Source organism: Gopherus evgoodei, chromosome 5, assembly GCF_007399415.2.
Source record: "Gopherus evgoodei ecotype Sinaloan lineage chromosome 5, rGopEvg1_v1.p, whole genome shotgun sequence".
Classification (NCBI taxonomy): domain Eukaryota; kingdom Metazoa; phylum Chordata; order Testudines; family Testudinidae; genus Gopherus; species Gopherus evgoodei.
This window is the reverse complement of record NC_044326.1, coordinates 70,728,060-70,750,434: the sequence shown is the minus strand read 5'-3', so window position 1 is coordinate 70,750,434 and position 22,375 is coordinate 70,728,060. Positions and strand designations below refer to the sequence as shown.

Below are 22,375 nucleotides of genomic sequence, written 5' to 3'. Positions count from 1 at the left end.
ACACTGTGGTTCTTCAGAATTATGGACAATAAAATAGGCTTCCCAAAACAAGGACTATAAAAATGGAAAAATCCCAGTGACGTGACTCATCACCAGCAAAACCAGGGCACAGAATTTTGTTTTGATTGCTAGACACATGCATGCTCTTCCATCTAGCAAGACATTAAGATCATAAGAATTAGTTTCTTATGCCCCTTTAGACTCTAAAGGACACAGATACGAGCAGAACAAAGAGCTGTGTCCCCAAAAACAGGAACAAATGTTTTAGACAGAATTTCTATCGAACATCCTTGAACAATGACCCTTAAATTTTGGGCTATGTTTTAGTAAAGTAACAGAGCACATTTGTAATCAGGTGTTGCAATCAGATCTCTCCTAATGAGCCTCAGTCCTCATTTGCAACATCTATCTTTCTTTTTCCAATCCTGGGTCTTGCTTGAGCAAGGACTAGTTTTGTGTCTAGAAAGTAACCAATGTTCTGTGTAGTGATTTTTGAAATGACGATGGAGGTCATTCCATAGTCCTGTAATGAACATTTAAACTAGTTTAACTTCTGGACAAAACCAGAACTTGAACACAACTCTTCAGAAGAACTGAAAGCCGCTTTAACTGATGTTGTGTTCAAGCTTACAAATATAAAAGTATTATGTAATATCAACATTTGTGAAGAAAACCTCTTTAGTAAACATTTAAACAAAATGCTGAAAGAAAACCAGTAGGATAATAAGATCCCCATAGTGAAGAAAGTATTATTCGTAATATTTTACTATCTGTTATGAATAGATGGTCCCAAATCATGCAGTCCTAATCTGGAATTAGATGTGATTTGGAACATCCCCAGTGTTTTAATGGGTTCAGATCACATGTGATAGTTCAGGCCCATCTTTAATTATAAACATTTAAAAGCAGCATTATTTAGACTACATTTAAACTTTCTTTTTTCTTAAATTTAATGGATGACCCTAAAGTGGTGTGTGGTGTTGTTTCAGCGTTACTTTTTCACTTTTGGTGTTCTTCACCTCTTTTTTTGGTTTTAGTGTTACAGCAGTAATGTTGATGGGTAAATGGGTTTCTATTAACTGGAGGCTTGATCTCTTCAGGATGTCAACAAACCCCATTAAAAGACACCGTCAGGAATGGTCTAGATCAAGGGTGGGCAAACTGTGGCCCACAGGCTGCTTCTGGACCATCAGATATTTTTATCCAGTCTTCAAGCTCCTGCCAGGGAGTGGGGTTGGGAGCTTGCCCTGCTCTGCCACTCCAGCCAGGGAGGGGGGTTGGGGGCTTGTCCCACTCTGTCACTGCAGCCGGGGTGGGAGGTCAGTGGCTCCCCAGCCCCTGATTCACAGTTCCCTTGATGAGCACCATCTTCCAGCATGCAGAGCCACACTGCGCAGATGCGACTTCACTGTGCTGTTTCCGGGATCGGAACCCCACGCCTATGTGGCAGGCCCCCAATCTTCTTCCAGTCTCCTACAGCCCTACACTTGAGAGCCTTGAAACCACCCAGGGGCCACACCCATCCCAGCAAGAGTTTCTCCGCCCATGATGGTGCCAGGTACAGCCCTCTTGGAGTCACTGTTGGCAGGGCCCCTAGAAGTCCCTGGTACTGCCCCTGTGGAGCCCCATCCCCTCATGCCACCCTCCTCCCACCTCACTACCATCTCTTATAGAGCCCTCCTCCCCTACTAGGCATTCATGCCCACCATACAATTTCCATACCCAGATGCGGCCCTCAAGCCAAAAAATTTGCCCACCCCCTCGTCTAGATAATGAGTGCAGAGGACTGGACTAGATGACCTCTTGAGGTCCCTTCCAGTTGTATGATTCTATGAATGTGTGATTAGGATTATCTCCTAGTTTTGGTGCAATTTTCTTAAGATTCTCTCTCAATGACTGCTACTGTACTTTGGGATGAACAAATCTATCCAGAATAGAGTAGTCCTGTGAGTTACCCAAGGGTTCTGTGTCCCCATAACTTCCATTGGGAAAAATATTTGGGGTGAGTATAAATGCAAGAACACTGCCTATTATGATGAGATATGAGCTGATGTTTAATAAAATAAATCCTGACCAGCTCCAGTTTCTGTATACCCATTTATTCCTGTCTTTGCAAATAGTCATGGAATAGGATCTCTCAAACATGATTTATAAAATGGTGTTTGTAAACATGTCCATTGTAGAACTGAAGAATGTATTGGATACAGCCCAGGACTTTTATTTCAAGCTCTCATTGTTAATTTTACTTCAGGCTTAAGCATAAATTTATTTTATGATCTCAGCATGTTATCCAATTAAAGTAATTTAATTTTTTAATCTATTGTAAATTAGTTCGTAATTGTTTTTTTTTGTTTGTTGTTTTAAGTTTAATTTACATGTGTATTATCAACTTTTCCACCACTCTTTTCTTTAACTTATAGATCTGGCAGTGTGGAGGGAAGCTCTTGTTTGTTCCTTGTTCTCGTGTTGGACACATCTATCGTCTCCAGGGTTGGCAAGGAAATCCGCCCCCAGTGTACGTTGGGTCCTCTCCTACGCTGAAGGTGAGGCTTTACTTAAAACTGCAGAGTAGTTTAACTTAAATAACAATGCTTGTACACATACAACATTTCTTCTTTATTACAGGTCTTTGAGTATATGTCTCTAGGGAGTGCTCCACCATAGGAGGCACATGCACCCATGCTCTTAAAACCAGAGAATGCAAAACAGTGTCTGCAGGCACTTGCCTGCATAGAGCAGAATCTTGTGCCATCTCTGTGACAACACCTCTCTGTCTTCCAGTCAAGAAGGATCTCCTGATGTAGAACTCAGGGACCCTGATCCATCTCAACCCCTCCTCGAACCTGAGAGCATGGTTCCTGGATGGTTCTTGAGCATGGAGCTAACCTGTTTCAGATGAGATCCAGTCAGTTCTCTTATCAAGCAGGAAATCTAGTACTCTCAAAACTTTCTTTCAGAAGTGAAAATTCTTCTGATGTTCCCCTTGGTTCTTCCTGAGCCTCAGAGCTTCTGCTTTCCAAATCCTGGACTGCCTGTTGGATTTAAAGACGCACAGTCTGTCATTGAGCTTAATTGGGGTACATTTGGCTGCTGTAATAGCCATCCACTCATCTGTTGAAGGCTTTTCAGTCTTTGCCCACCTTACTACAGCTAGATCCCTCAAGGGCATATGCAATTTGTTTCCCCCCTACGGAACCCAGCTCCCCAGTAGGACTTCAGATTAGTTCTCAGTGCACTGAGGAAACCTCCATTTTGAACCAATGGTGACCTGTTTCCTCTCCACATCTCCAAGACTTCATTCCTCATAGACATCACTTCAGGCAGTGAATGGGAGAGCTCAGTGCTCTTATGGCTGACCCACTATTTGCCACCTTTTATAAAGATAAGGTAACACTACATCCCCCTCCTCGCTTCCTCTTGAAGGTCTTTTTGGAATACCACATTAAGCAAGAGATACACCTGCCTGTGTTCTACCCAAAAACCTCATACCTTTAGAGAAGCAGATCAGCCAACATAGACTAAATGTCAGAAGGATCCTCGCCTTCTACTTTGACAGGCAGGGGTGGCTCCAGGCACCAGCATTCCAAGCTGGTGCTTGGGGCGGCATTCTGCAAGAGGTGGCAATCCCTGTTGTTTTGCCTCCAAGCAGTGCGCCGAATTGCCGGCACGGACGGCGGGGGCAGTCCGTGTACCCTTAGGGTGGCAGGCGTGTTTCCGCAGTGGCGGCAATTCTGAACATAGAAGCTGCTGCCGAATTGCCGCTGCTGCGGAAACACGCCTACCGCCCTAAGGGTACATGGACTGCGTCCGCAGCGGCAATTTGGTGCGCTGCTTGGGGCGGCGAAAACTGTAGAGCCAGCCCTGTTGACAGGATTAAGATAATCCTAAACTATGTGTATCATTTGCAGAGGGGATGAAGGGTCAGCCTGTTTCCGCTCAGACTGTCAGAGTGGGTTTTGGGTTGCATCTTAACCTGCTATGAATCTGCTGGTTCCACTGGAGCTCAGTCCACACCAGTACTCTGTTGAAGGATGTTCCTATAACAGATTTTTTTAGTACAGCAACTTGGCCTTCCATTCACACCTTAACCAAGTATTACACCATTTTATCTGCTTCCAAGGATTATACTGCCTTTGGTGACACAGTCCTCTGAAACATTTTGGACTTGACTCTTCAGCACTAACTTCCTGGTTGAGTTACTGCTTGGGAGTCTCCTAAAGTGGAATATATATACTTACAGGAGGAGACGTTACTTACTTTACAGTAACTGGAATCCTTGGAGATATTTTGTTCCTATGGGTGCTCCACCTCCTGTCCTCCTTTCTCTCTGCTCTGGAGGCTCTGCTTCACAGTCAAGAAGGAACTGAATGACAGTAGGTCCATGGCTCTTTATATGCCCTTGTTTGGAAGCCACAGGCACTGCTGTGAATAGGCGTGAGCCCGGAGACATCACTTTGCATTCTCTGGTCAAGAGGGCACTGGCACTGTGGAGCACCCACAGAAACAAAGTATCTTGAAGAAATCAAGTTACTGTACATTAACCGTACTCTCCTTATTTAAAGAAACATCATTTTTCTTTAAGAATAGTCAGTAAGTACTTTATTCCAACTGCCTTAGTCTGATAAATCTGATTGAAGCACTTGTTTATATGAAAATTCCTCATCTGGAATCATTTTCTCCCTATTGAATAAAATATACATCACTACTATACTTGTAAATGCACTCCTGTGCTATACTAATATTCTGTTCTAGTTTAAAGTACAGTTTTGTTCTGAAAGTGACAAAGTTAAATTGGTACCTTCTTACTAAACAGGTCTACTCCCTTGTGTATTCAGTCATATCTGCTTGCTTCAATGACAAGCATATTTTAATTGCATACTGTTAACACTGGCTGTACCATGCTGAAAGAAAGAACGAACCATCTGTGGCAGATGCATTCAAATACTACAGTGATGAGATCCATATAAAGATCTAGATAAAAATGTGAGCTGGACAGCTTACTACAAGGAAGATGAAGACTGGGGAAGAGGGGAATAAGACCGTGTGTGATAAGATTGTGTGAAATTAAAGATCATTTTACACTTTTTATTTTATTTATGTGTGTTTATAATCATAATTCCTGGTAGTACTGCTGAGCCAATGCAGGCATGGAGAGGAGATAGAATCTCTCTTTTGTATCTGTTGAACTGTTTAAGGCCTGATCCACACTTAAAACTCAGTTTGAAAAATGTATGCCCCTGAGAGATGTCATTAAGCCAACCTATGTTCCAGTATCAAAACCACTAATTCAGTGGAAGAATTCTTCTGTGACCCTATCTGCTACCAAGAGGTTAGGTGGGGGGATTAACTACAGTGACAGAAAAATTCCTTGTGTTGCTGTAGCCAGGGCCGCCCAGAGGATTCAGGGGGCCTGGGGCAAAGCAATTTTGGGGGCCCCTTCCGTTAAAAAAAAGTTGCAATATTATTCTCATGGAGGCTCTGGGGCAAATTGCCCCACTTGCCTCCCACCCCCCGCTCCGGGCGGCCCTGGCTGTAGCAAGTGTCTGCACTACAGCAGTGTAGTGACATAGCTGTGCTGCAGTGGCATCTGTAGTGTACACAAAGCCCTAAGATCCAGATCAGTTACACTTGTGAAATCCAGTTGGGGGTTAAAAGGTGTCACTCTATTTTAATGCTACGAAGTGTAGAAGGTGAAAATAAACTCCAGATGAAACATCACATTTTCTAGAGTATTGCAATCAAATGAACAGCACTGTTTTCATTGTACTCCTAACTAAGGCAACTTTTTCTTCAAAAAAGAGAATTCCCTAGATTTAGTTATAATTACAACCTTCACTAAGCTCACTTAATTATGCTAGTCTTACTCCCAAAATATATAAAAAGGCTATTTTTGTGCTGTATCTTCTGTAAAGGTGGCAAGTTGAGGGCTGTATAACACGTATTAACATGTTTCTAAGAATTCTTAAATCTGTGAGATTAAATTCCTCATACATACAAGATATTGGTTTTATTTTGCAGTAGTGATGTTTTTCCCTCCCTACAGAACTATGTCAGAGTGGTGGAAGTTTGGTGGGATGAGTACAAAGATTACTTCTATGCCAGTCGTCCAGAGACGAAAGCACTACCATATGGGGATATATCTGAGCTGAAAAAGTTCCGTGAAGATCACAACTGCAAAAGTTTTAAATGGTTTATGGAAGAAATAGCCTATGATATAACTTCACACTATCCCTTACCATCTAAAAATGTGGACTGGGGAGAGGTATGTACAGTGAATGCATCTAAAATCAGCACATGCGATAGGTTTTTAAAGTTGGGAGTCCACAATGAAGCCACTGTAACTTCTTGTACCTGATAAATATTTTAATATTTAAACAGAAAACAAAGAATTTATTTTGGTTACTGTTGTTTTTAAATGTGGAAAATGAGGGAATATGTATATTTTTTTTTTTTACATGTATAGCATGCACCTCAATTTATGTTTAATATTATCCTGCCTGAGTGTGAGAGTTAAATCCAAGGAGGCTGTTAAGTGGCATGCAAACAAAACAATGACAAAGATAAGGCTCCTTAAGTGAACAATGGGTGCAGCTATTAATTGGGGGAATGTCTCTGCCGGGCTCCAGCCTAGTTGGCATGTTTTACTCTTCTCAAGGCTAAAAGGCTAAGATCATAGAGGATCCTAAACCTTCAAGATGCTGTCCTAGAGAAGAAGGGGGATGAGTGGGCTGTCAGCAACCATAGTGAGGCTCTGGCAGACAGACATGCGGCAGGCAGGCTGGCTCTCCAGAGATGGTAATAAACTGAACCTACCCAAGCTATGAATAGAGAGAGTAATCTTAGGCAGACTAATACGTGTATGCAACATGTAGTTGTTCTAACCCAGGGGTCGGCAACCTTTCGGATGTGGTGTGCCAAGTCTTCATTTATTCACTCTAATTTTAAGGTTTCATGTGCCAATAATACATTTTAACGTTTTTAGAAGGTCTCTTTCTATAAGTCTGTAATATATAACTAAACTATTGTTGTATGTAAAGTAAAAACGGTTTTTAAAATGTTTAAGAAGCTTCATTTAAAATTAAATTAAAATACAGAGCTCCCTGGACTGGTGGCCAGGACCCAGGCAGTGTGAGTGCCACTAAAAATCAGCTTACGTGCCGCAGGTTGCCTACCCCTGTTCTAACCCATTTTCTTAGATGCTGTGTTCCTTTTGGCAAATCATACTACTTTGTTTTGAATAAGCTACTTTCTGTGTCACTTTAACTAGCTGCTGGTCACAGGTTTCCAGAGATAATGTGCTTTCAAGTGCTAAACCCACTTGAGTCTGTCAGGTTGACCCATTTGGTAAATAGGGAGGCTGCAGGCCAGAGATCCAGTCTAAAAAGTGGCAGAACCATGTGCTTCCACCAAGAGGGGAGGAAGGTAGCAAAGCCTGTCTCATGGGGTGAATGTGAGAGGGAGTTAGTGTTCTAAGGCACAATTTACCCAGTAACCATGACACTAAATAGCGGGTCTGGATAACACTTGACAGACAGGTATGAAAATACTGTATTTATAGAGTAACGACAGGAGATCAAATGCAACAGTAAGTAACTAACTCATGATGTTTTAACATGTTTTTTATTGCTTCTGCATTTTTGTTGAGAATTCTTTTGTCTGTGTGTACTCTTCTTCACCGATGATTATAATCCCGAGTCCGCCTTTCAGAGTGAGAATGTATTTTGAGAAGAAACTTGGAATCACGATATGGTGTTCAGTGCTCTTCACTATTTTTGAAGTGAGGGCCACTTTGGCAAAAAAAAAAAACTTCAATGTGAGAGCCACATGGGGTGGGGCCGAGGGGTTTGGAGTGTGAGAGATGATCCAGGGTGGGGTGTGGGGGTGAGGGCTCTGGCTGGGGTTGAGGGCTCTAGGGTGGAGCTGTGGATGAGGGTTGAGATGCGGGGGTGAGGGGTGCAGGAGGGGGCCCGGGCAGAGGGTTGGGATGCGGGGGTGAGGCGTGCAGGAGGGGGCCCGGGCAGAGGGGATGCGGTGGTGAGGGGTTCAGGGTGCAGGAGGGGACTCAGGGCTAGGAGTGGAGGGGTGGGATACAGGGCAGGAGTGAGGGCTCTGGCTGGCGGTGCAGGGATGAGGAGTTTGGGATACAGGCAGGCTGCCCCAGGGCTGGGTGCTGGCAAGCAGTACAGGAGCAATGAGGGAAGGGGCCCTCTATCTGCAGGGAGCTCTGGGGCCGAGGCCCAGAGCAGCCCTGAAAGTCCCAACTTGCTCCCCTCCCTGGTTCCCACCCACCCACTACCTCTCTCCTCTCCTCTGCATGGCCCTTTAGAGCTGCTGCAGGGCTATTAATAGCCTGCTGTGCAGCTGCACAGCTTAGAGGGAACTTAGGGAGCCACACTTAGGGTCGATGGGAGCTGCCACTGGCTTGCAGGCCTTGCAATGAAGAACACTGGTGTATGTAGAAAAGGCATATCGGGAGACAATTATGCAGAATAATCAAGATATTTGCATTTGAATGTGACTTTGAAGACTTAAAATTACTGGGACATCACAGATTCAGCATTCTCATTTAACTGCAGGAAAAACAACTTGGCAGGGTTTAAATTCAGTGCATGATTTACAGGAACTGAATTCTCTTTCATAGACAATCCTCGCTGGGTTTTTTACATACTCCTTTGTAGGATTCCCTGCTAAGCCAGGGAAATGCCTTGGCTTATGAAGATTGTTTTAGTCCCCCAGAAGCTCTGCCTGATCTCCGCTATGAGTGTACTGAACCTACTTCTGCAGAACCTGGAGGCAGAGATAGTGAGTGTTCTAACTGGCAGAATAATAAGCCCTGTATTCCATTCTACTTCTTAGTCAATTGGCTAATCCATTAGATGTGCAAGGGAGTAGTTTTAAGAACTTACTCTTCTATAGGTATGAAGGATCTACTTATGTGACCTCCAGAGAGCTGTGGTGGAGTACAGAGTTGTCCAGTGCACAACAGGCATGTTGGGAATCTGTCAGGCTCTATTATGAGGCCTTTGGACCTGGTTGTACAAAGTGCATGTGAAGATGGACAAACAGTCCTGCATCTGGGAGCCCAGGGAAACAAGACTATCTCCATCAAGGCAGATTTCTTGTCCAAGAGTTAATACAAAGCAGTAAGTTAGTTGATCAGCTTTAGAACTGTTCCGAAGTCCACCTAAGGTGGGGAAAATATGTCAACATCTAGCTCCTGACTGAGCTGTTAGAATCACTATAATAGTGTCTGGAAAAAAGGCAGGGAGCATCCTTGAAAAAAGGAATTGAAGCCAGCAGCCCCTTGGATGAAGTGACAGGGAAGCTTGAAGTAGTGTGGCATGAATCAGAGTGCTATGTCCTCAGGTTTCTCTGAAATGTTTTTGATCTCTCTTAAACAATGGCCAGCAGTCATTACACAATGTTTACAGGATTTTAATGCTCCTTTGTTGCACTTTTAATAACATTGCCTCAGTTGTATTTCTGGATGGCCAAAACCTTTTTGTCTCTACTATTTGGATACAAAGTTCTTTCCAGTCCTATTTTTCTCATATTTAAAGGATTCCGTCACTAAGTGGATGGCTGCTTTTTATTGTAGCTTCTTGGATTAGTGTTCATGTCAACCCTCCACTAATTTCCAGCTGTTTAAAACACCCTAACTTGCTGGTAGGTTCTCCCTCCTTGTTTGCTTCTTAGTGGAATTACTAGAATAGAATGCTGGTGAACAACCATGTCACTGATGCAGTTAGTCATTGGCTCTGCGTGTGTGTTTTTTCTCTACGTGCTGCATTGGCTCTGGCCAGATAGCCTGTACATTAGGCTCCGATTGAACTGCTCAATAAGACCACAAGACTTGGTTTAGTAGCAAAAACACCCGGCCAGGTTTATTGTTGATGAAGCACAGTTCTAGCTCTCCGGACCAGTGTCTAGTTACGCTAGCACATGTATGCCTGTAACAATGGACCAGCTCAGTGTATGGCGGGATTCTCGATTTCCTGCCCCCAGGCCAGTCAAAGACACACCTGCTGAGACTCCTCTTTATACAAAAAAGTTACATATTGCCCCTGTGACATGTTTAGTTACCACCCTTTCACCTTGTACATGTTGGGCTTATCAATCAAAACATCTCTATTCATCACCCTGTCATCCTGACCTTATCTTTAAGGGGAGGTCAGTGTGTCCTTGTATCATCTTTGGGAAGCGTGTTTGTGTCATACTTGGTATCAGGGTGTACTGGTACCACCCTTCTGGAAGGTGTTTTCATGAGTGTCCTGTGCCTAGTACTTCTCAAGAAGGTGTGTATTTTTGCAGTACCAGGCCTATTCTTGCCAGGCTCTGCAAACCTGCAAGCAGGCATGTTTTATAACAGGACCTGACTTCTGCTCACAGCCTGACTTTTTTGCTAACTTTGCTTTATATTAGCAAGGCTTGACCACTGCTTTAGTTCAGGCCTTTTATACAAGGGCTCGTGACTCAGGCTCTCTCTTTCTACTACAACTGGGTTAATATTTCACTGGAAACTTCATTAATCACTGCTGTTCATGATGTGTAAAGATTGGTGATAAACTCTATCTATTTGGGAAGACAGCTGTGATAAATACCCATAGATTCATAGAATTTAGGGCCAGATCACTATAGACTACTGGCCAGTCCCCTCAACCCAGGAAGGAGTGACACCATATTCAGAATCTGGTTCAGACCCTCTTCTCAGGGCTTCAGTTTTATTTCTTCCACATAAAATTAGTGCAGCACATTGAGCACTCCTTCCCTGCCCTAACCTGGAGTGTTCTGTAGGGGCTTATCTATTCACTACAGGTTTCCATTCTACAGGCCACTTGCTTGACAGCCATACCCTGCTTCCTCCTACAGGAGTCCAACTACTTACTGTTAGCTCTGGCTCTCCTTCCTGTTACTGCCTTCAGGCTCTTGGCAGCTCTGTTCCAGCTGAGTCACTTTCTGGCTTTTAATAATCACCTGATCCTTTGCTGATATGTTTCAGCTCAGCTACCTCCCAGAGCTCATATGTGAAACTAGGCCCAACTCCCATAAAAGGGATTTTTTGGCCATTCATCCTGTGACAATTAACTAGCTGAACGATATGTATATGACAGGCTCTTACAGTTCACCCAGTTACCCTTGCATTTAGCTCAATAACTTGTTTGACTAAACCATACTTTCCAGACAGGCATCCAGTCTTGATTTGAAGATACAAGAGAGACATTTTTTTCCAATGGTTAATCACCTTCATTGTTTGTTTGGTTCCCCTCCGCCCCTTATTTCCCATTTGTATATGTCTGACTTTAGCTGCCAATCAGTAATCATTTAGTACTCGGTATTTCCCGCCCCCCACCCCCACCCATGGTACCTATATACTATATCAAATAAGCTCTCAGTTTTCTTTTTGATTGAGCTCTTTAAGTCTCTCAATGTGTAAGGCTTTTTCTCCATACCTCAAATCATTTTTGTGGTTCTTTTCACAATCCTTTTTAAAATGTGGACACCAGAATTCTACAATGTTGAAGCTTTATCATAGTAATTTTCTGACATTCAGGTCAAGCTCCATTTCATTTTAAGTCTGAACAAAACAACCACCTATCTCATCCCTCAGATCCTCTCCTAGGTGGGAAGCCCGATCAACCCTAATTGCAAGCCCCTGCTGCACACCATTCAGGAACGTGAAGAATCCTTTCATGGGGGATTAACTGCATAAGAAACCAGGCCTACATCTGAAAGAGCCCCTGTTCTGTATGAATATGGTAAATTTGAAATCAAACTTCCATACAGTATATTCACTAGCATATTTATGTCTGTTATCTCACAATAGCTCTCAAATTAGTATGGACAGTTGGATTCATAAAACTTTCTCCTGAGAATTTAACAACCTTATCTCATTTGATTCAAATTTCTTGCAGTCTTGCTTCAAATATCCGTGTATATTATTCGTTGGAAGACGATAAGTAGGATATTACTTAACTTCTTTGCACTAGAGATCATATTTTCCCAAAGTCTAAACTGAAGTGGAAAAAGCCCTTTTCTCCTTCTATCCCCACAGATCAGAGGCTTTGAAACTGCTTACTGCATAGATAGCATGGGGCACACCAATGGCGGCTTTGTAGAACTTGGACCATGCCACAGAATGGGAGGTAATCAGGTAAGTAACCTTGAGGCAAGACATTTGAAAGAGACAGTTGATGCAATGAATAATCATAAAGCTGTTCTCTGATAAAGTCCCTAAAACTACTGTGGTTACCAAAAAGTAGATTAAATGTGGGGAAAAAGTTGTTGACTGTGCCAGCTTTTATAGGTGGGAATTTGGGATTTGTTTCCACTCAGGAAATATTCCTTTTACTCACTGTGATGCCTTAGTTACTACTTTTCAGAATTGTGATATAGGTGTGCAATGCACTGATGCAGTAAATGGCTTTCCACTACCAGAAGCAAGGAATAAAATACAAATTAATTCATAAGAGAAGCTGAGTTAAATTGGAAAAAGCTTAGTTCCTAACAGATAATTGTAATAAAACTATTGCACAATTTGGCCCAAGTCTTCACAATTTTGCCATCTCACCACCACAAAGACAGACCTACTTCAGGCAGTCAGCTTTATCTTCTTGAATTTGATACTTAAAGTTTTGAAAGTCTGTAAACTGAAAAATGGCTCAAAGCAGAATGAAGAGATTAACAAAAAATTATCTTTTCTCTCTCGATAGATAGATAGATAGATATAGGACTTAATCTTATGCAGTCATACAGGATGGTGTCCCTGTTTAAGAGCCAACTGAATATGATTTTTTAAGTAAAAATGTCATTATTGTAACTGTAGTTTTAAAATATAATACAGTACCCTGTGAAAATACATTTTCAGCATACAGTACTCTAGAAAGCCTCTGAAAAAATCATTCTTTTTCCGTTGTAAAATCTTACCTTAATTAAATGCCGATCTAAGAAGTAGCAGAAATTATCTGTTTGTATTTCAATTTGGTAGTTTTCCCTCTGGCCGAGTGCTCTGTAGTTCTTAAATTTATTATGGTCTTCATTTGAAAATACTGGTGAGGACAAAAATTCACTGGTTTCCAGCTCTTTGAAAGACAGTGATTATATAGCCATCAACCCACCGATTGATTTATCCAGCTGTTCTCAGGAGCCTCTCCAAATAAAATCTTTTGCATTTATCCCCTGTGTTCTTAACTTAATTTAGTAGTTGTATATATTTAGTTTTCTGAGCTCAGAAAGAAAGTACTTCGTATGCTAAGTCTGATAGTGAAAAGCTAATATATTGCATCACCTAAAATAAATCAGTCCTATTTAAGCAAAGGTAGGTGTGATGATAATTTCAAAAGAATATTCCATATGATGTAAATTAATTGTTATAGTATTGCTTCTGAAATTTCAGTTACCTTATAAAGTTCACCCTTTGTGTCTACAGTAACAAAAAGGTGCCTCAATATTTTTCTTTTAGCTTTTTCGAATAAATGAAGCTAATCAACTAATGCAGTATGACCAGTGTTTGACTAAAGGACCTGATGGATCAAAAGTTATGATTACGCACTGTAATCTAAATGAATACAAGGAATGGCAATACTTCAAGGTATGTGACAGCATATGGTGCAAGGATAGATGATTTGTTAAGATTTTTTTTACACCCCATTTTGTTAAGACTTTTTTTATTGTGCATACATCTGGAAGTAAAGCTGTAGGACCAGATTCAGTGAACTTGGTGTGGCAAAATGTAAATTTCACTTTCCTGTACCAGGCTCTCCTCTTGCTTTATGGGAGGAATTCACTCTGAGGGAAGATGGATTTTGTTGGCACTACCCACCCTCTCCCAGGATTTCCACTGCAGAAAAGCAGCTTTAAATTCCACCAGGAGAGCTGCTGCCAAGGAAGAAGGAGAAAAATTGTTCTCCTTAACCTCTGAGGCTAGGACAAGAAGCAATGGGCTTAAATTGCAGCAAGGGTGGTTTCAGTTAGACATTAGGAAAAAATTCCCAACTGTTAGTGTGGTTAAATACTGGAATAAATTGCCTAGGGAGGTTGTGGAATCTCCATCACTGGAGATTTTAAGAGCAAGTTAGACAAACACCTCTCAGGGATGATTTAGATAGTACTTAGTCCTGCCATGAGTACAAGGGACTGGATTAAATGACCCCTCAAGGTCCCTTCAAGTCCTATGATTCTATGGGTATGTGCTGAATCAGCACATTCCCGCTGCCCCCTTTTTCGCACTGTGGTGGCATGCACACCCCAGTGAAGGTTGCAGCAGCTTTTGCTCACAGCAACCTTCCTGCTAATGCCCTTCCCACCAAGAGAGTCTTCCACAATGTCTGTACTGCCAGAAGCTGGCACAGATGCTAGGGTGAATTTAGCAGCTCAAATAATGTAACTTGATTACATTGCATATCTATACTGAAATAGTGCTCCATGTAAATTACATTTTTCAGCAGTACTGAGAGAGGGGAGGGGAAGTACAGCAATGCTAGTTCTATTTCTGCTAAATTTAGTAATTTATATGTGTTGTCCTATGTCTTGTTCAGCATTTGGTTTTGTTCTTTTTTGAGTTAGCTACCTATTCTCTCGGTAAATATTGTCTTGTGTTTTCTAAATGATGCATGTGGCCACTGTGTGATGCTGTTGTGAAAGATCTGAATCTTTAAATGAAGTATTGATTTCATAGCTTGTAACAGCTATTAAGTAAATATGTATTTTGGAATAAGTACTAACTTTGAAAACATTTTTATCCTACTTCTCTATTATATTTAATGAGTCAGCTTACACTTTTGTTCCAGTAAAAAGAGATAAAGATAGAATACACCAATAAGGAAATTTGGCTTTAAATACATACGCGCGCGCACACACCTCAATTATGTATTTGAGGGCATAATGTGGTCTAACAGGGTTGAATGCCAGATTGCTATTACCCACTTGTTTTCTGAATCATTACCATCTAGCTTGTTGTGCATTTATCAATTCACTCATTAGTCTGTTGGTATCTGGATTCTATTTGCCTGAAGCAGCTAGATTCTTTGTTAAGCATTATGTGGTGAAAGTCTATTTACCTTCCACTGACACGCAAGTTTTTGTAATATTTGCATACAGCTGTGAAGTCCTGAATAACAAAAAGCTGTTTGTATGGAGCTAAAAAGCTGGGAAGAGACAGACAAGACCATTAAATCTCAGCAATGTAGATAAAAATCAATACACACTGTTTTGGTGTCTATTTTGTTCTGTAGTGTATATGTACAACTTGTTTGGTCTCCACCAATTCTAATGTGGCTCAGCATGTTACTTGCCATTTCATTAGGTTTTGTTTTTACACAAGTTAAATCCCTTTCCACAGTAGCTGTGCCAATTGCGCAATTGTTTGCTTCAATGTTTCTGTTACTAGAAGTTAGAAGAGCATGGCCCAGTAGGCACAGCACAGAATGTGGACCAAAACATTTGGTTTATTTCCAAATAAATATGATAAAAGACTATTGAAGGTGGGTAAGCAAACAAACACTGGAAACTTGGTGCACTTGTGAGACAGATTTTCAGTGTTTAATTACTGTGCAACCCATTTTAAAATATCTTCCCCCAGTCCAACCCCATCAGTAAGAATATAACAGTTATAACCAGTACAAGAAATGTGATGCCCAGTGCAGACGTGAACAGCAACATTTTTTGAGGAGTGTTTCAGTGTCGGTCAAACAGTCACAAGATTTGGCCTACTCTAGTGAATCAGTTATGTGACTATAGGGATTCAGTAGCAGTGCTCCTATAGGCAGGCACTCAGGTATCCCAGAGAGAGAGTATAGCCAGATCTGGTCAGAATATTCCCTTTGTCTTTTGCTGACTTGTTGATTTGGGGGACAATGGCTATGTCATAACCCCACTTCTCCCTGCTACCACTGGAAAAAGATGATGTGGGAGAAGAGCTGAGGCAAATCATCACTTTCACCCCAAATATTTGCATTGCTGTAATGTCGGCATTATGATTATAACTTTAGGTGAAGCATAAACAGCCAGATTAGATGGCAATCCTAAAAAGGAAAGGTCTTGTTTTCAAGCATTTATTTGTCTTTAAAAAAAAAATAACTAGGCTAGACAATTTTTTTTATTAAACATAGTTTAGGATCAGTTATGCAGAAGTAGCCTGTTTCCTATGAGGAATAAGTGTAGGTTTTTCAAACGGACCAAGTGCCTCTATTTACATTTTTATAATGTAACATTTCAAGATGTGAAAATATAGGCCTAATAAGTGATAAAATTATTAATGTAGAAATGAGACTTTCACAGGGACCCTGGGTAATTTGTTTTCAGACAGCTACACATATTAGATGGGGAAGATCTTAAATCTATTTCTGATTGTTTTGTTTTCCAGAATCTACATAGATTTACCCATATTCCTTCAGGGAAGTGCTTAGATCGCTCAGAGGTCTTACACCAAGTCTTCATCACTGAATGTGACTCCAGTAAAGCAACACAAAAATGGGAAATGAACAACATTCTTAGTGTATAGACAAAACAAACAAAAACCTGGCCTACTGAAACATTAATTTGTACAGGACTGAAAATAACCTGAAAACTGCTGCAACTATTAACTTTGTACAGCTGCAAGCCTGAAATCTCCTGACTTGGATGAAGGACATAGATGAACTGTGATTTTACAATAACATTATCATCTGCAGTTAATGTTTACAAAACTGCTTTTACCTTAAACTTTGTAGATGTTTACATCTTTTTGTTTTAAGATGTTGGGGGTTTAATGTGCTCTTAGCTATGTTTTATAGGAACAAAGTTAAAGGCACTGTGGTCTTCTTTGGGATTTCACTCAGGGGTCTGAAGGCAGTTTTTTTACACACACTTGAAAAGGTTGGAGTACCCAGACTTTCATATAATGTGGTGATTATCAACCTGTTGTATCTTTTTATTTTATTTTACATCCTACCAAGCACTGCCACGGGTTATTAGCCAGAGTGGCCTTCTTTCACAGTCATGCTGCTTTTTTGGAAAGGTAGATTTCAACATTAGTGCCTCCTTCATTTCTCTATATATTTTACAAGAAAAACATTTTGATGGAATGTACAGTATGGATATGTTGATAAGTCATATTGACAAGGATTAGTTGTACCACCCCCATAATTACTGAAGACAAGTCTGTTTTGCCAATCTGACTTCTGTATTTACTACATACTGGTAAGGCAAATAAAGGTACAGACCACACCAGAAATGCTGTAGGGGGTTCCAAAAATATTGCAAAATGTCCCTTTTGCAGCTAGGTGCTGTAATTTCATTGGAACTTTAAGTAAGCTGAACCAGGTATGCTGAGTAGCACTTGGATACACCTGCTATATTAGGCTTTGTCTACACTAGCACTTTAGTTAGTCCAATGAGTGAAAAAAAATCCCACCTCGGCTTACATAAGTTTCACCAACAAAAGTTGAGCCCTTGCACCTCACAGGATCAGACCCTGAAAGTATTTGTGTTAGAACCAAATTTTGCCCTCAAATGCAGATTAGTGTTCCATGTAACGTCCATTGAAGTTAGAAAGGGTTGTGTGTCATATCTAAAGGCAGAATTTGACCTTTATAAAGCTATCTATCTATGCATATTTTGGCAATGATTTGGGATCTCCTCTGGCTTCTTTAAATTTCTCAGCTGTCCTTTAAAAGGTGTGAAAAATAGAATTAGAAAATAAAGAGGGAGAAACTGGAAAAAGGAGAATAAGAGTATAGGTAACTTTATTATTTGTGTGTATGAAAACTGACTCCATTTTTTGTGTTGGGTAGATTAATCATGTTACTATGCATTAGTGAAAGAAAGGTGGCATATAAATTGTGCAGATGTGTATTTTAAATGGGTATTTTGTGCAATTCATTAAAAGATACTGTATGTGCATATGAATCTGTATCTGAAACTGCGAACTGCAAAACATGAGAACATCAGAAGCTGTTGCTGTAATGACTTTTCCTATTGTAGCCTGCTTGGGGGGGAAAAATGTCCCATATCTTGCTTTGTAAACTGATATCACTATGCATTTCTACACATTTTATAAATTTGATTTATGCAGATTTTGATACACTATGTTTCTGTAGAAATTGTATAAATCTTCAAAAGTTTTATTAGGGATAATATTTGGGGAGCCGATGTGCATCTTAATGCTGGATTGCGTGTTTTCTAGGTGAGGAAAATTAAAACAAATATTTTAACTTGTGGGTTTGCTACACTTTTATTGTCCAAAGCACTTGCAACCCCTCCCAGCTTGACATTGTCCACAAACTTTATAAGTGTATTCTCTAAATCATTGATGAAGATATTGAACAGAATGGCTATGATAAGCAAGGCATTCAACCTGAGCCAGGCCAAATCCCAGACTCGCACCCTAATCACTGGCCCCTTCCATCCACTGCCTTAGCCCAGTTGGCTATGCTGTCACTTGAATCTCTGAACTACAATGTAAAACGTTGTTCCCCAGAATTAAACAGTAGTATGTATTCACCTACAGCAGCCATGAAAATGTACCTGGTGTTAACAACATTACATTACCAAGCTAGTTCTTTTTTTAATAAGCTCACCTTCTTCTGTTTGTGTAGGAATATAGCTACTGGACTTTAAGGGGAGGAGGATGCAGGATTTAGTCCTAAACTTACCACATCACAATACTAAAGCTTCAGTATTTTTTCCTCAGCAAAGTACAGTAACTCCTCACTTAATGTTGTAGTTATGTTCCTGAAAAACATGACTTTAAGCGAAACCATGTTAAGTGAATCCAATTGCCCCATAAAAATTAATGTAAATAGGAGAGGGGATTAGGTTCCAAGGAAATTTTTTTCATCAGACAAAAGACATATATTTAATATACACACAGTATAGGTTTTAAACAAACAATTTAATACTGGTACACAGCGATGTTGATTGTGAGGCTTGGTTGAGATGATTAAGTTAGAGGGTAGGATATTTCCCAGGGACTGCCTTAGTGCTGAATGATGAACTAGCAGTTGGATGAGCCCTCCAGGATTAACTCATTGTTAATGTAGCCTCACACTCTACAAGGCAGCACGAATGGAGGGGAGGGGAGAGCATGGCAAAAAGAGGCATGCACTCTGTGTGTGAGAGAGAGATGCACATTGCCCCTTTAAGTATTGGGGGAGGGATAGCTCAGGGGTTTGAGCATTGGCCTACTAAACCCAGGGTTGGGAGTTCAATCCCTGAGGGGGCCATTAAGGGAACTGGGGTAAAAATCTGGGGATTGGTCCTGCTTGGAGCAGGGGGTTGGACTAGATGACCTCCTGAGGTCCCTTCCAACCCTAATAGTCTATGATTCTATGCTGACCCCACTCTAAGTACATTGCCTTGTTAAGTAGATCCGCAAGCTGAAGTGGCAGCTGCTGCCAGGAAGCTCCCTCCATCCTGAGCCCTGTCATGTGTCCCCCATGCTCTGTGGAAGATGGGGTAAGTGGGGTGCAGGGGGACATCCTGACATTAGCCCCTCTCCTCCCCCACAGATTAAGCAGGAGGCTCAGGGGAGCAGCTCCAAGGCAGAGGGCAGGAGCAACACATGGCAGTGGGGGGAGGGACAGCGGAACTGCTGGCAATTGGTAGCCTGGTGGGCAGCTGCTGCACAGGGAAATTAGGGGAGCGAAGAGCTGATGGAGCTGATGGGGGGGCTGCCAGTCCAAAGCCCCCACCAGCTGGCTGCTCTTCCTGCAAGCAATGGATAAAGCAGGCAGCTGCCAAATGACATTATAAGGGAGCATTGCAGAACTTTAAATGAGCATGTTCCCAAATTGATCAGAAATGTAACGAAACAATGTTAACCACGACAACTTTAAGTGAGGAGTTACTGTATGTACTTGATGAGACTGCTGCTATAGTGCTCAGTTGTGGTGTTACCTACACATCTTTTCCAGTAGCTAACGGTATGCCTCCATGTAAAATGGTTATGACAACTAGTTCCCTCACTGGGCTATTACTCCACTTTTAACACAATACCCATCATTTCCATTTTTGGACAGTAATGTCACCAAGGTTGATGTGCATGTACAAACTTGGCATTTTACAAGTTGTCAAATGGAGGGGGGGGGGCACAGAGTAAAAAGAATTTGCCCCAATTTAGGGGAAAGGGGTGATTTTTACACCCCCCCACCCAAACTACCAATTTTGGATTGTAGCTACAGTAAATGTCTTTTATAAGCCTAACATCCCTCCTAGATTATTTGATTCTTATAAGCAGAGTATATTTAGCCTATACGAATGATTTTTGTCTGTTTTGATCACTATATGCCCTTGATTCTTACAGCAATGATTCTTCTAAATGGGAGTGCACTGTAAAAGAATGTCCATAGTTAACTGTGCTGCAGCTATGCTATAAAGTGACTAGGCCCCTGTGTTGATTAGGGCTTAAGTGGGTTAGTTGCCTGGGGAGTTAAAGGTTTAGAGCAGGGGTGGGCAAACTTTTTGGCCTGATGGCAGCATCTGGGTATGAAAACTGTAGGGCAGGCATGAATGCCTGGTGGGGGAGAGGGACTCTGTGGAGCTCTACAGGGGCAGTACTGGAGACTCGCAGGGTCCCTGCCAGCAGTGACTCGAAGGGGGGAGGCATACCAGGCACTGGCATGGGCAGCAATACCCTAGCTGAGACTGGTGTAGCCTCAGGGTGGTTTTGAGGCTCTTGAGGGTCAGGCTGTAGACTGGGTGGGCATTAGGTGCTCTGCTGCATAGGGAGGCCAAGCCTGCTGCATAGGGATGGGGTTCCAATCCCAGAAACAGCACAGTGAAGTGTGGCTCTGCATGTCAAAAGATGGTGCTCATCAATGAAATTGAGAGATGGGGTGGGGACTGGGGATCACTGGGTGGCTGGAGTAGGGCAAGAGCCCAATTTCACTCCCCAGCAGGAACTCGAGGGCCAGATAAAAGCATCTGACAGGCCAGAAGCAGTCCATGGGCCATAGTTTGCCCACCCGCTTTAGACCATGGGCTCTCAACCTTCACTCACATCCATTTTCATTTAAAAAAAAAAAAGTGGCTCCTACCTACCCCTCCCCTTTAACAAAATGAGACTTTCCAATGTAATCTTGATGGAACTGGGTCTATCAATACAGAATCCCATTTATTGGAATCAGTGTTTTAAATAATTGTTTTCAGGGCCATATACCACAATTTCAGCATTGAACACTAGTGGGCAATCCCATGCAACAGGATGCATTACCACTTACTGAGATTTGCCCCAGCTGCTCCCAGCCAGGCTAGGTTTCTGTGGCAGTGGAACCACAAGTGCCTGGTCACACTGCCACTCACTGAAATTTAGCCTATCTGTCCCCACTGTCTAATAAAGGGGTGCCAGCACCAAATTTCAGTGGGGTTCTCCAACTGTAGCTTGGGACCCCCAAGTGGGTCATGATCCCCATTTTAATGGGGTCACCAAGGGTGGTGTTTGCCCTGTGCCCCAGCAAGTTGGAAGCCCAAGCCCTACCATCAAGGATAAGGTAACATGGCCCCTGCCGGTGGCTGTCTTCAGTCTCTCTCATGGGGTTGTGTAATTTTTGTTGTCAGAAGAGGGCCACAAGGCAACAAAGTTTGAGAACTGCTGACCTAGTGCATAGGGTTCACCTACAAGCCCTCTTGAATACTGAACTGGAAAACTAGAACCCTAAAAACAGATATTAAGGTATATGCTTTAAAAAGGTTTCTAAGCCTATGTAGACTGACAGGAGGATCAAGGACCTGATTATTTAAAGCAGAGTCTCATTTGTTTGAATCAGTGTCCTAACAGCTCCCAGTACCATCAAAATTACTTTGTAAAATTCCCTTTTGTTAAGGGGAAGGGATCAGATCACCAGTTAAGCACTAGTATAGTCAAACCTATATAAGTGAAAGCATAGAGAGAGGGTTTAAGATTGTGTACAGAAGCAAAATTGTAAGGCAAAGCTGTTATCACTGTACCTATTGGCAACTACAGAACATCTTGAGACAAAGCTTTAGGCCCTGACCTCAATCCTTCCTTTAAACAACACACCACCTCTCCTATGCTAGCAGAATTCACTGTTAAATGTAATTTAATAGTATTCGTTAAGGAGGGCCTATTTCAAAGTGATTAAAAAAATCATAAATCCTCATTAACAAGGATGCATGTTAACTTTAAAGCTATGTCTTCATCAGAAGAAGGCTTTTATTTTATCTTACAAAAATATATATTTTGGCAGCAAAGACATCCTTTGGAAACAAAATATTTACCAATCTCCATTCAGGGATTTTACTTTGCCAAAGTTGTTAACTTATAAATAGAAACAGAATAGGAAGCCAGTTTCAAGCAAGCAATGATGTAAGATGTAATCAACTCGTGAGAAAAATCTGAATTCTAGTCGTGCCACTTATTAGCATTTCAGAAGTATCCACA

At 41.6% G+C, this 22,375-nt stretch overlaps 1 protein-coding gene across 3 annotated transcripts in view; it reads left to right on the top strand.

The window, feature by feature from the left end:
• Window positions 1-18,211, top strand: part of GALNT7 (polypeptide N-acetylgalactosaminyltransferase 7) — a 107,552-nt gene extending 89,341 nt beyond the window's left edge. The window contains exons 8-12 of one of the 3 annotated variants that reach the window (XM_030563587.1): window positions 2,421-2,543; window positions 6,044-6,262; window positions 12,053-12,151; window positions 13,460-13,588; window positions 16,361-18,211. In XM_030563587.1, coding sequence (XP_030419447.1) covers window positions 2,421-2,543; window positions 6,044-6,262; window positions 12,053-12,151; window positions 13,460-13,588; window positions 16,361-16,498 — 708 coding nt within the window. In that variant the 3' untranslated portion in view covers window positions 16,499-18,211. The remainder of the gene's footprint in view (window positions 1-2,420; window positions 2,544-6,043; window positions 6,263-12,052; window positions 12,152-13,459; window positions 13,589-16,360) is intronic. The other 2 variants (XM_030563586.1, XM_030563588.1) reach the window with 2 other exon arrangements.
• Window positions 18,212-22,375: the final 4,164 nt, after the last annotated feature.